The 13,298-nt window shown below is 43.0% G+C and overlaps 1 protein-coding gene across 1 annotated transcript in view; it reads left to right on the plus strand.

The window, feature by feature from the left end:
* ubl7a (ubiquitin-like 7a (bone marrow stromal cell-derived)) overlaps positions 1–12,762 on the plus strand; it is a 15,480-nt gene extending 2,718 nt beyond the window's left edge. The window contains exons 2-10 of the mRNA XM_043680414.1: positions 345–464; positions 1,384–1,466; positions 3,265–3,349; positions 7,157–7,214; positions 8,101–8,234; positions 9,594–9,643; positions 10,444–10,611; positions 10,699–10,821; positions 11,425–12,762. Of these exons, the coding sequence (XP_043536349.1) occupies positions 345–464; positions 1,384–1,466; positions 3,265–3,349; positions 7,157–7,214; positions 8,101–8,234; positions 9,594–9,643; positions 10,444–10,611; positions 10,699–10,821; positions 11,425–11,562 (959 nt within the window). The 3' untranslated portion in view covers positions 11,563–12,762. The remainder of the gene's footprint in view (positions 1–344; positions 465–1,383; positions 1,467–3,264; positions 3,350–7,156; positions 7,215–8,100; positions 8,235–9,593; positions 9,644–10,443; positions 10,612–10,698; positions 10,822–11,424) is intronic.
* Positions 12,763–13,298: the final 536 nt, after the last annotated feature.

The following is a 13,298-nucleotide window of genomic DNA, read 5'->3' on the forward strand; positions in this document are numbered from 1 at the left end:
CTTCTGCTCTCACCCCATCCCCCATGTCTTTCCTGTTTTAACATAAACTGGTCTCGCTTAAACTGCCCTAACCTGACTTATCTCGAACCCACCATGGACTCCTATCATGTCCAGGTTGTGATGCTGAATTTGAAGTTAGTTTGTCAATATATGTTGTTCTTGGCCTTGCTGTGTGATTGGAACCCACAGCCTCCTGACTCAGACTGCTGGCTCTGAGCCTGTGGCTGGTACTGCAGTGGTCAGTGTGCCTGCTCCTGTCCTGATGGCACTCGCCCACTGTTCAAAGTGAGGCAGACCGATAGATTGTTACCTTGCCGATTGATTTTTGAGTTTGTTTTTTGCAGAGCTGGTGTACTGCGGGCGCAAGCTGAAAGATGAGCAGACGCTGGATTTCTATGGGATTCAAGCTGGCTCCACGATCCACGTCCTGAAGAAGTCCTGGCCGGAGCCAGAACAGAAACCCGGTTTGGAAAATTGTGATTTGTAAAGCATTGCTCCTAATAAATCCAACAGGAAAGTGAAGGGGCAATGCTTCATACAGTGGTGAACTTGCTACTACAAAGTGGTTAAGGCAAATTGATGCATTTAAGATAATTGTGTTTCAGGTGGGAGGAAACTTGGTTAGGGACAAAAAAAAAACTGCAGACGCTGGAATCCCAAGTAGACAGGCAGGAGGCTGGGAGAACACAACAAGCCAGGCAGCATCAGGAGGTGGAGAAGTCAATATTTTGGGTGTAATCCTTCAGGGCTGGGTGTAGGGGGAACTGCAGGTAAAGGGGGTGCTCGGGTCAGGGTGGTGAAGTGGGGACAGTTATCTTAAATCTGTGCCCTCTGTTCTCACTCCTTCCACCAGTGGGAGCAGTTTCTCCCAACTGCTGTGTCCAGACTTCGTTATCACTTTGGGTAACTTTGCACTGAGCTTCAGTTAGGTGCTGCTGTGTAGTGCAGAATAGATTCCATGGCATTAGTGCCAACAGACGAGCCAGCGCATGGGTGTTCATTCAATAATTTCCTTGGTTCCCAATAGTTCTTCAGTCTTGAAAATATAAATTAGAAATGGTCCCAAATCAGTTAAATAAAATCTCAAACAATATTTTTTCAGATATGCCAAGCTGACACAGCTTGTGAAGATTGAGTTTAAGGGAGGGTTTAATAATGTGAATGGAATGAGCTGCCAGCAATGGTCACAGAGACTGGAAACTGGGCTGATTTAAAATGAAGTGGATTATTAGTTGGAGGGGATAAGGGTGACCACCTGCCTTTGTTTCCAGAGGGGGGAGAAATTGGTAGAAGTGATGGGAGTCTGCTGGAAAAGCAGTTGTCGGTACAGTGTGTATTTGGCCTGTGTGTTTCAGAATGCACTGATGTGTTCCTTCTTCCCAGAGCCCGTGGAGCAGGCAGCTGCAGCCCGGGAGTTCCGTGTGCTCCAGGCAGCATTGCATGCCAGCCCTGCCTACAGGGAGGCGGTAAGTGGAATTTTGATCTGCTCCTCTTTTATGAGCTGTAATTCTTTCTCACCTTCCCTCCCTCCAAATGATGAATCCTGTTGTGATGCTCATACGAACTGAGGTTCATTGCTGCCTCTGACTGACTGACTGACTGACTGACTCTTGGGTGCATAGGTATTTGAATGCAGTAGCATTGCAGTTGAGCCCAGCCTTGTTCTACCCTGGGCTTTACATGCTAACCTGCCAGTGAGAGTCACTGAATAATGACAATAGGTTATTTATTTTTCCTGTCACACCTTTGTATTGGGCCAGTTGCGGGTGTTCCATTTGAGATTAACTGGATAGTATAGACCTGGAGTTCAGAGCCTGATGGTTACCCATGGTCTGTGTAGCTCAGTGCCAGTCTTCAAGGTGCACAGAATCAGTGGAAGTCTGAAGCTTCACTATTGCTAATGCATTTCACTGTTGTTGGGTTCGTTCCTGACGCTCCCTCCCTTACGCTAAATGGATTTCATTCAAGAAGGCTGCTCACTGTCCCTTTGGTATTTATGGATGAACAGGAAATGAGGCCTAGCTAGTAACACCCACATCCCATAAAATAGTGAAATGAAATGTCAACTCCTTGTGTTTTTTTAACATTCCAATGCGTATCACAGGAGCATTATCAAACAACATTTGTTATTCAGTCACATCAGGAGTTATTGGTTATGTGGAGCTTATGCAAAGTAAATTTTAAGGAACCTGTCAAAGCGGAGAGGAGAGTGGAGAGGTTGAAGAAGGGAATTCCAGAGTTTGGGGCCTAGACAGATGAACATGCAGCCACCATTGGTGAAGGATTGAAAGTAGGACAGCCCTTCAAAGTTAAATTCATATCTTTGTTCCATTTGGAACTGTTGTTAATCCCTTTTCTGAACACATGAAAGGAGAGCAGGTGGAAAGATGTTGAAAGACATACATGGTACTCCAAAAAACAGATGAACAGCCTGCACTTTGAGTATTGCCACAGCCATATACAGTGGAAACCATGCACTTCAGAATAAAAAGAGACACAACCACAAGCTGAAGAACTTTGTAAGAACATTAGTCAGGAGATTGTTTAAAAGTTACTTTGTTTTATGAGTCATATACTTAAAATTGTGATTCAGATTTGTGTAAGAGGGTGGGGTTTGTGTGAAGCCTATTTGACTTTACCCAAGGCAGCTAATGCTTCACTAGTGCAGTGTATGGCGCAAGTGTAGCAGCCAAGGGGATGCCGATTTGATTTTAAACTGACCTCCTGGACACGTTGCTGGGAAGACTGAAAAGCTCCTTCTATCCTCTATATTGGCATCCAATCCATTGACGCTGTTAGTAATTTTCCACACTATCAACTGATGTATATCTTTCAAGTGAGCCATTGTCTGGAGGGGTTCCAAAAATACCACGCAGTGAAAGATAGAACTTGTTTTAAACTGACAACTGCTACGTTCAAACTGTACCCCAGATCTAATTTGCAGCATTGACCAGTTATTATACCCTTGCTGTATTTCACAAATAAACTGTGTGTGAAATTGGAATCTGATGAAATCCTTTAAGATGATGATTCATAGCAATGTTGCTATGCAGTAAACATAGAATAAATGCTACCTGATCTCCTCCTTTCACCCATGCACCACTTTGAGAACAAATTAAGAAAGGCATTATCAATCTCCACAGTTTGCTGTACGGTGCTGTAAATTTACAGTAATCAATCAAAATTTGTGATAGTTGGAAAGGCAAGAGGTTCTGCCGATGTGTTTCAATGCTCTGTATTCTACCTTGATTAAATCAATTGCAGGTTTTCAAGATGTTGGCAAACAAGGAATCTCTGGACCAGATCATTGTTGCAACACCGGGGCTCAGCAATGACCCCATTGCTTTAGGTGAGTTTGAAAGATTTATCTTTCTTGCAGTTCAGTGGTGTTCTTGTGACTTGACCGTCACTCCACACGGAGGAAGCCATCAGAGTTGCATACCCCTCCCTGACCTGGACACACTTTGGCTTTCCTTCAGGCAAACACAAGCAGGTTGGCCATAACACTGTGGAGTTTGGGAGAATGAGAGATGATTGCAGAAAGCTTGACAGGATTGATGCTGAGAGAATGTTTTCCCTGTAGAACCGGGTTTCAAATTAAGGGATCCCCATTTAAGACCGATAAGAGAAATTTCCTCTCTGAGTTGATTACCCTTTTTAGAATTCTCTTCCCCAGAGACCAGTGATGATCGGTCATCGAATATATTTGAGATCGAGTTGGACAGAACTTTGATGTCAGAGTTGACTTATGAGGAGGCAGAGATATGGAGTTAATGTCTCAATTGGATTAGCCATTTCTTATTGAAGGGCGAATCTGACTCAAGGGCTGAGTGGCCTACGTCTCCTATTTCTCCAACCCACTGAGTCAGTCTCCTTGAATTCTCTACTCTCACCATTGTGGAAATGCTATCACCACAACGATTGCAGCACTTCAAGGAGAAGGCTCACCACCACCTTGGAAACAACTGAGGTTGGCAGTAAATGTGTCTTTGTCATGAATATTCCAAGAACTAGTTTTAAAATATGCAATGATCAGTTACTGGGCGGGCAGCATGGTTCGTAACGATCTCACAAACTTAAACTTGTGTAGAACTGCTTTTCAGAACCTCGAAGCATCTTAAAGCTGTTCAATTCTATTGAAGTATTAGTGAAATGTATTCACTGTTGTAGGAGTCACTGCTTTGGCAACCTATTTCAAATGTCAGCATTTCATTTTTCAAATATATTTGTAAGTACACACTAGTCATTGTTCTTGAACTCTTGCTCTTACCTGACGATGCAGACATTTCAGTAACTCTCTTGATTACGTTATCCAGTTGTGAATCAGTGTGTTGTCAGCCATGGCTCACTGGGTAATGCTCTTGCTGCTGCATCAGGTGTTAGCTTCAAGTCCAGCTGCACAGAACTGAGCACCTAACTTTGACCAACATGTGCAGCACAGTATCAAGGGAGTGCTGCACTATCTTCTGATTAAGACATTAAACCATGGCCCCATCTGCTGAGTCGAGTAGATATAAAAGATACTGTACCTGTTCTTCTGGAAAAATTGGAAGGTTCTACCTAATGCTCTGGCCAATATGCATTCCTCAAACAATGTCACAAATTAGATCATGATTTCGACAGTGACCCTTTACTGGTTTCCTTTTCTTGAACTCCACCAGTGACTACTCATCAAGAGGAAATCACAGAATGTCTGCTGCTTTGTGACATCCTTGGTTGCAGACGGCACCACATAAGTGTAGGGTTGTCAGTTGTAGGTTTGACCCTAGCTGGTACTCAGTAGCAAGAATCCTTGCTGTTTTGATTAACTCATTGGGGCCAAAGATGCAGAGGCCTGTGGAAGTCCAACAGAGACATCTGCAATGTTGTTGGTTCTTTATTTTTAATTCATGGAATGTGGGGCATCACTGGCTCCCCATCCCTAATTACTCTTGATAAGGTGGTGAGATGTATTCTTGCACCATTGCTGTCTGATGCAAGACATCCACAGAGCTAGAGGACGAGTTCCCGGATGTTGACCCAGTGACTGTGAAGGAATGATGGTAGAGTTCCAAGTCTGGACTGCCATGGAGGGGGCAAGTGTTGCAGTTGTGCTGGAACAGCCTGTCTACGGATGTGGTGCACAAGTCTTCAGTACTGTTGCAACAATGTTGTCACGGTCCGTAGCCTTTGCAATACCTAGTACATTCAGCCATTTCCTGATATCGTGGTGTTAATCAAAGTAGCTGAAGGCTGGCATGTATGATGGGGGGGAGAACCTTGAAAGGAGGCATAGATGGATCATCCATTTGTCATTTCTAGCTGAAGATACTAATGAGCACATCAGGCTTATCTTTTGCTCTGATGTACTGGGCTCCCCATCGTGGAGGATAGTGATATTTGTAGAGCCACCTCCTCCAGCGAGTTGTCTGCTTGATTGTCCACTGTCATTCGCAATCAGACCAAATAGGACTATAGACCTTACTCCTGATCTATTGTTTGTAGAATTGTTTGGGTCTATGCACAGCACAAAACAGACTGCACAAGCTAGATGGCAAAACAATTACAATGCTTTTAACAAAGGGCCTGCATTAATATTGTCTTACTGTTTTATGACTTATTAATGCAGACACTTTGTTAAAAGCATTGTAATTGTTTTGCCATCTGGCTTGTGCAGTCTGTTTTGTGCTGTGCATTTGTCTCAAACAACTTGTTGGACCGAAGGGCCTGTTTCCACACTGTGAAGTAATCTAATCTAATCTAATCTAAAAACTTCAGGTAGATTCCATAGCTATCAATAATTACAATTTCATTTCTATAGAGTTTTGTTTGTGGAATGTACTTGTACAACAAAAGGGTAAAGTCCCTGAGGACCATAGGGCTGCTCTCATTAGAGAGAGAAGACTAGCAGTGATTATAGGGCTGCTCTCATTAGAGAGAGAAGACTAGCAGTGATTTATACTGAGGGTCACCCTGCCACAGGCGAGGCAAGCAGTTGAGAAGGAGGAACCTTCGTGGTTACCTTAACCAATGCAGAACATACTTGTAGCCTTTACATTCTGATGAATTACATTTTTTTCAGTTGAAAAGTCAATGTGTTGTCAGGTGAAGCAGCTTTTTGCATCCAGCAAGGTCTCAAACCTAGCGTTGTGATAAATTACCAGATAAGTTGTGTCTTTGGTGCTGGTTGATGAAGGAAACCTTCCTGCCTTCTATTTTGTGGTGCACTTGGATTATGTTTCAGCTGAATTGGGCATCATTTAGATGTCAGATTCAACAGGCATCCTTGCTGTGTTATGACACTGAGTGAACCCCCCGCTGATATAATTTAACCTGCAACACAGAAATTTAACCCGTGCTGTAGTCTGTTAAAACTCTAGAGGGAAATAAGTATCCCAAAAGTCACTATTTAAAGTAAAAATTAACAACTTTAATTTTTTGAAGTCTAACAGAGGATAATTAACTAACAATTCATTTATCAAAACCTATCCTTTACATTCCTTTCGACAATACTGATCCGATAAAACTCCCTGATTAAGATTTACAGAAAAATTCAAATTTCAAAACCAGCCAGCTGTCGACTCTTCTCTTGGTATCTTCCTCTGTAGATTTGCTCTCCAGATCGTTGTCGATCATTTTTCCTGTACAAACACCTCCTCCAGACAGGTACCTTTCAGAGAGTTCTTACTAGCAGCTTACATCTGTTGGTCTTTCAGTAGTTCTCCTCCAACTGTTCAATTTTTCCTGATCTTGTACCCTCAAAGCATCAGATCGTTTCATTGGTGTTAATATTGTTCAAAATACTTAATTCAGATTTATTTAGAGTTTGTCATTTTGGGCCATCAATTAGTGATTGGCTGAATTTGAATTTGTTTCTTGTCTCCAGGCAACCCAGCTAATCTAGCTGTTGGACCAAATGTTACATTTTTACCTTGTTCAGAACACTTGGTGCTGTGTCAGTTAGTTCTGCTAGCTTTTCACTCTCTTAAAGACACAGTACCCCTTACACCTTGGTAACAGCTGGAGCACAGCACGCCGTCACGACCACATTAGCATGTAAACATAGATTGTGTACTTAATGGGGTTTACATCTTTCACTCGAGAGGCATGCTGATATATTTTGATGCGCACAAACAAGAATTTATTCAAACCTAATTGTTTTTATTTTGTTGTCTAGGTGTTTTGCAAGACAAAGATTTGTTTGTGCTCTTCACTGACCCAAGCCTATTGGACACGTAAGTGCTGACTGCGTAAGCATCAATCAGATTCAAAAGAGTCTCAATGGTGGAGCTTCCATTCTGAGGATTTTGTGTCTGCAGCTTAGTCTTAACTATTGACTTTGGACAGGCATTGAAATGGTGCTAATGAAGGTCTATTTTGCCCTTCTCTTGATTCACTCCTGACTGGAGTGATGCAGCAATTGCATAGAGATTGGCAAGTTTTGTTACTGTCTGCTTTTTGTTGAGATGTTGCTGAGTGAGCATTGGGATTTGTGTGGGTGTAATACCTGGGTTTGAACTCGCTTGCCTCTTGATTTCCATAAAATAATGACTAGCCTGAATCGTAGGACAAAGATTGGAATATGTATAATATCGTACATATTGAACCCGGGTCTCTGGCGCTGTGAGGCAGCAGTGCTTGCCACTGTGCCGCCCTAATTGTGTGGGTGTAATACCTGGGTTTGAACTTGCTTGCCTCTTGATTTCCATAAAATAATGACTAGCCTGAATCGTAGGACAAAGATTGGAATATGTATAATATCGTACATTATAAAATCTGTGTGATATGAATGTGTATCTTGGGAGCCAAGGATGGAGATTGCAAGGGCTCTGCTATTAACTTTTGCACCCTGTCTGGCCACAAGAAATACCAGAGGGGTGGAGGGCAGCTGGTATGGTACATTCCTCAAGAGGAAGAGTAAGGAAAATCTAGTGGATGGTACTTATCATACTCAATATTAATCCTTTTCAAGATGGATCATACACCTATAATGTGCTTCTGAGTTGAGAGTTCTTGCCATGAAGGATTCACTTGCATTAAGCAGTATATGAGCGCCTTTGTTAACCTGCTGTATGCCGATATTGAAGTGTTGGTCTTTAACGTATGTGATCCTCTCTGCAGGTTGATTTCTTCACATCCCGCATTAGTTAATGCGATGGTATTGGTCCTACACTCTGTGACTGGTGAGGCCCCTTCACCGACTGCTGCCAGTAACTCCAGGAGTATTCCATCTAGTTCTTACAGTGAGGTCCCAGGTAAGTTTTTCCTCAACACTAAGACCTTTCTTGTTGTGGTTCTGTTCGCCGAGCTGGGAATTTGTGTTGCAGATGTATTGTCCCCTGTCTAGGTGACATCCTCAATGCTTGGGAGCCTCCTGTGAAGTGAAGGAGGCTCCAAGCACTGAGGATGTCACCTAGACAGGGGACAAAACGTCTGCAACACAAATTCCCAGCTCGGCGAACAGAACCACAACCACAACAACGAGCACCCGAGCTACAAATCTTCTCACAAACTTTGAACTAAGACCATTCATTTATAGAACTCCTGCAATGTATTAAAATGTCACAAGGCAATTCACAAGAGTATTCTCAAACAGAAGAATTGGCATTATTATCACAGGTGACCAATGCTTTGGGCAGTGAGTTAGGTTTAAGGGGTATGTTGAAAAAGGGATGTTATGAGTAGGAATGCCAAAGCACAAACCTGTGGACAAAAGGCTGGGTTATTATTTTCAATGCCATTCTTCAGACTGGCAGGGCTGGGCATTACCAGTGAAGAATTGCAACTCATCTTGATCCTACTGGCAAGCTCTAGTGTTTATTTCCTATTTCACTCCTTTCTCACTGAGGGAGGGGTGGATGGTTGGGGAAGCGAATGAGATTTGTGATGAAGGAGAAATAATGGAATGTTGCAAGTACAAAATAAGAGAAAGTGTTGAAAATTACACTGCTAGATGCCCAAGAGAAATGGGAAAAGTAGTTCACGCTTTGAGGTGGTTTATGAGGAACATTTGAGGACTCTGAGTCTATACTCAATAGAGTTTAGAAGGATGGGGGAGGAGGAATCCAATTGAAACATACAGAATACTGAATGGCCGAGACAGCGTAGATGTTGGGAAGATGTTTCCATTAGTAGGAGAGACTAAGACCCCCAAGGGCACAGCCTTAGAGTAAAAGGAAGATGTTGTAGAACAGAAACGAGGAGATACCTCTTCAGCCAGAGAGTGGTGAATCTATGGAATTCACGGCCACAGAAGGCAGTGAAGGCCAGGCCATTGAGTATATTTAGGACTGAAATAGATAGGTTCTTGAGTATCAAGGGTAATGGGGAGAAAGCGGGAGAATGGGGTGGAGAAACTTATCGACCATGATTGAATGGCAGAGCAGACTTGATGGGCTGAATGGCCTACTTTCTGCTCCTTTGTGTTATGGTCTTGTGTTGGCTGCAGCTGAACTGATAATTGATTCAGTCTTGATCCCTACCATGGCTTTTGCTGTCTGTAAGATGGTATCCAATGCTCGCACTGTAAGTGATGTTTGTGCACATGATGGGGGGAGTGTGGTGGTGTACACATGTTGATAAAAGCCACAGTTCCTTTCTGCTTCATGTTCCAGGTGGATTCCTCTTTGATGGGCTTTCTGATGATGAAGATGAGTTTCATCAGGTAAGCCCAAAGTTCCAGCTTGTGGAGAATGTGCACGTGCTTACGTTTTTGTGGATCTAAACTGACTCCAATTTGCATTAAGTTAAACGTCATTGTGATATTTAGTACAAGATCACCTCTGTATGCTGAGTTTTCTAATGTGGTCAAAGGGGAAAAACTACTTTCTTCACTTTTTTGGGGAATTTTGTGCTGTTCTAAGTGTGTCCTAGTTGATTATATTTTAGTCAGCAATTGATTTCAATGCCACTAATGCAAAATGGAAGCCTGTTTTTGTGGAACTAAACAGTGTGTCCAAGTGCAGCAAGGGAATAATGATCAGATAATCATAAATGGTAGTACAGAGGGCTGTATAACCTCACTGTCCTGACATTGATACTTGGCACATTGGATGTTTCTACTATCAATGGTTAATATTCTTTTATAGTCAGTAAAGAGCTTGAGTATTGCTGAAAACACATCCATTTTGTCAAAGCTTTTCATCCTGCTCTCATTGGGACAATTTGCAAGAATTATCAATTCAAAGGGAAAACAAGTAATTACATACACTACATGAGAGGAGAGTACTGATTAGATGGCAAGTGGACTCTTAACAGGCTATTAACTGTAAATTAGGATTAACTGATGAACTTTACATGGATACACCTCTGCCAATCAGTGATCTCCTCTCCTGCAGTGTATATGTTGGTCTTCCCCTTGAATTGGTATTCTTGTGAGATGTCCTGATTAGTGCAAGATGGAAAACTTTGACAAAATATTTTAATTGAATGTGGAAATAAATAGCATTCATGTTGTCTTCACAGGCCCGGGCCACTGCTTCCTCCAGCAACCCCTCTAGCTCCCGTCCAGCCACGCTGGGCTACAGTGGCTCAGTTGGACCTCGACCGATCACGCAGAGTGAGTTGGCGACTGCACTGGCCCTGGCCAGTACCCCAGAGAGTAGTGCTGCCACCCCGACCACAGGAACGCAGGTGAGCCAACCTCCCTCAATGGCACTCATACCCTCCAAGTGCATTGTCTCCTGACTCAACCCAATCTCGACTTTGCTCTCCCCACAGGGCACAGCGTCAGGTCTGTCTCCGGTGATGAACTCAGTGCCGCCAGCTGCCCCAATCAGCCACGATATATTCAGCCAGGCACTGCAGCAGGCTCTGCAAGCTTCGAACATCTCAGCACTTCAGGTTGGTGGCTTTGATCAAGTTTCCTCCACTCTTCAAAACAAAACGACCTTATTTGGGGTGTTGCATTTGACCTGGGTATCATTGAACCTGGCGTGGAAATGTCAGCCATTCAAGAGTCCTGATCCACATGACCCCAGCTGCTCTTGTATTCGATGCTGTTACAATGTCTGTGTGTTTAAGGATATGGGTGTCGGGTGATGGGGGTCAGGTGTGGGTGTAGTTGAGATTATATGCTTGTCATTAAAGTGTGTGCATCTGCACGTGTGTCCTGTAGGGAGGTATGTGTGCCTGTCTGCATGGTTGGTGCAAAGGTTATAAAACCTTCAGTAATAAAAATGGTGTAACTGTTGGAAAGCACAACTGGTGCATTGCTATCTTTGAATAAGGATTGCCTTTTCTACAATCTGGTTTCTGGTTCCACACTGAACTGTCCGTGGTAGTGGCCTCAACTAGGGTCTATCAGTTTTCCGCTCTGGGATTGTTGAGGGTGGAGGATGGAAGGCATGTCGAATTTCTTTTTTCTCTCAATTTTGTCAAATGGAGTTCTTTGTCTCTGGGGGCAGAAGTAAAATTTTACTCAGTGCACCTTTTTGTCTCCTTTAGAATCAATGGCAGCCACAGCTCCAGCAGCTCAGGGACATGGGGATCCAAGACAGCGAGCTGAGTCTGCGGGCTCTGCAGGCCACCGGAGGGGACATCCAGGCTGCCCTGGAACTCATATTTGCTGGAGGAGCCCTTTAGCTTTGCTGGCCAGTAACTGAGGTGCTCCTGCCCAACAGAAGCAGCAGGAGAGTGTGCATGGTGCATGCCAGAACATGTAACTGTTGAGACTGATTTGTTTTAGAAGGAGCTTTCAGTGGGGGGAGAGGACTGGCTGTGGTGAGTACTTGGGTGCTGCAGGTCTCTGGGAACTTTGTGTGGAATGAGACACCAGTTTGTTTTTTAAAGGTATGCCCATTTCAACAAAATCCTGTGACTGGAATTTGTTCTGTCAAACTATAGTGGGGCGGTATGCTCTCGCTACAGGGCATGCTTTGTATTTTAAAGCAGATTTCTGTCTCAAAGTGGGGTGAAGTCCCTAAAGCTGGCCTTTTGTCAAGATGAGCAATTAGACATTTTCAGTGTTACTGCTACACGTTCATGCAGTGTGTGATTAAATATTGAAATACACAGTCATCTCTCACTTTCCCTTTTTTTTGAGCACAAGTCTATCAGTTTGGGTTATACAGCCCTTCAGTCGATGAACATATATTAAAAACTCTAGATGTTGCCCTCTCCCAAACAGGAAAGTTGTGACGCTTGGGACTTTGTCTTGCGTCAGCACTGGTCACTCCTGAAGCCCACATCTTTATTCTGAAGTTCCTCTTTAAATTGCATCATTTTAAAAATGCAACTTGGAGTGTTTCTTACTGGCATGTTTACATATCTGACCACTTTCATTTTATACAACTTGTGAATCTGATGATGACTTGGGTCTCCACTGTCATTTGGTTTTGGGTGGGGTGGATGGTGGAAATGGCTACGAATAGTTTTACCACTCGATCTGCTTTGGAGACTTGCATGGCTTCAGACAATTGCCTTATTTTTAACCTGGCGTTCGGAGCTTCTAATACTAGGGTGCATGTCCGGCTCGTCTCCTTTGTAAAGTTGGATGTGGTTAGCAGACAAATGGAAACCACCCACCAGAGGTTGATGGCACCAATCCATTCTTTTCAATATCAGCTATCCAACAGTGGCTTCCTCGTGTGCACTGCTGATACGTTACACGGTGGTGATCTCCATATGCCCCAAGCTTTCAACAAGGAACACTGAGAATGTCACCTTGGAAGCCTGAACCATTAGTCAGTTCTTAAGTAATTGCTTAAGATAATGTTTGGCTGTTTATAATTATTGTGTGATGTTATTTTACAAGTATGTGGTCCATTAAACTTTATTCTAATACTTCCTCTGAATTGTGTATCACTTTCCCCCCCCCCCCCCCCCCCCCAAGTTGTTTCTTACCTTTTATTTTTCACCCTAAGTATAGATGAAGCTTTTGGGAATGATTTTGCATTTATATAATGCCATCCAGTTAATTAAAATGCATCTTTGTTGATAAATCTGCACAGAAAGATCCGTCCATACTGAAAGCAGAAATGCTTGTCAGGATGCTGGGAATTGTCAGGATGCCCAGCTACTATAGGATACGAAATACTGTATTCAGAATCTTGGATTGTGTTGGATAATGTAATTTGTGTGTTCTTACTGTAAAAAGATATTTTTGGGTGAAATGATTACAGTTTTTAGGGTTCCAGTATTTGCAATAATGTAGTCTTTGACCATCTATACCTGGAATAGTAGAAAGCAAGGACTTGAGCTGCACTGGAATTGAGAATAAAAACTAAACTCATATTTTTAGATGGAGTATTGGGTGAAAGTTTTAAAACTTTACTGAAAACCCATTCGCATGTACAGGGATAAAAGTAAGACCTGTATTT

This window comes from Chiloscyllium plagiosum, chromosome 40 (genome assembly GCF_004010195.1).
Source record: "Chiloscyllium plagiosum isolate BGI_BamShark_2017 chromosome 40, ASM401019v2, whole genome shotgun sequence".
Classification (NCBI taxonomy): domain Eukaryota; kingdom Metazoa; phylum Chordata; class Chondrichthyes; order Orectolobiformes; family Hemiscylliidae; genus Chiloscyllium; species Chiloscyllium plagiosum.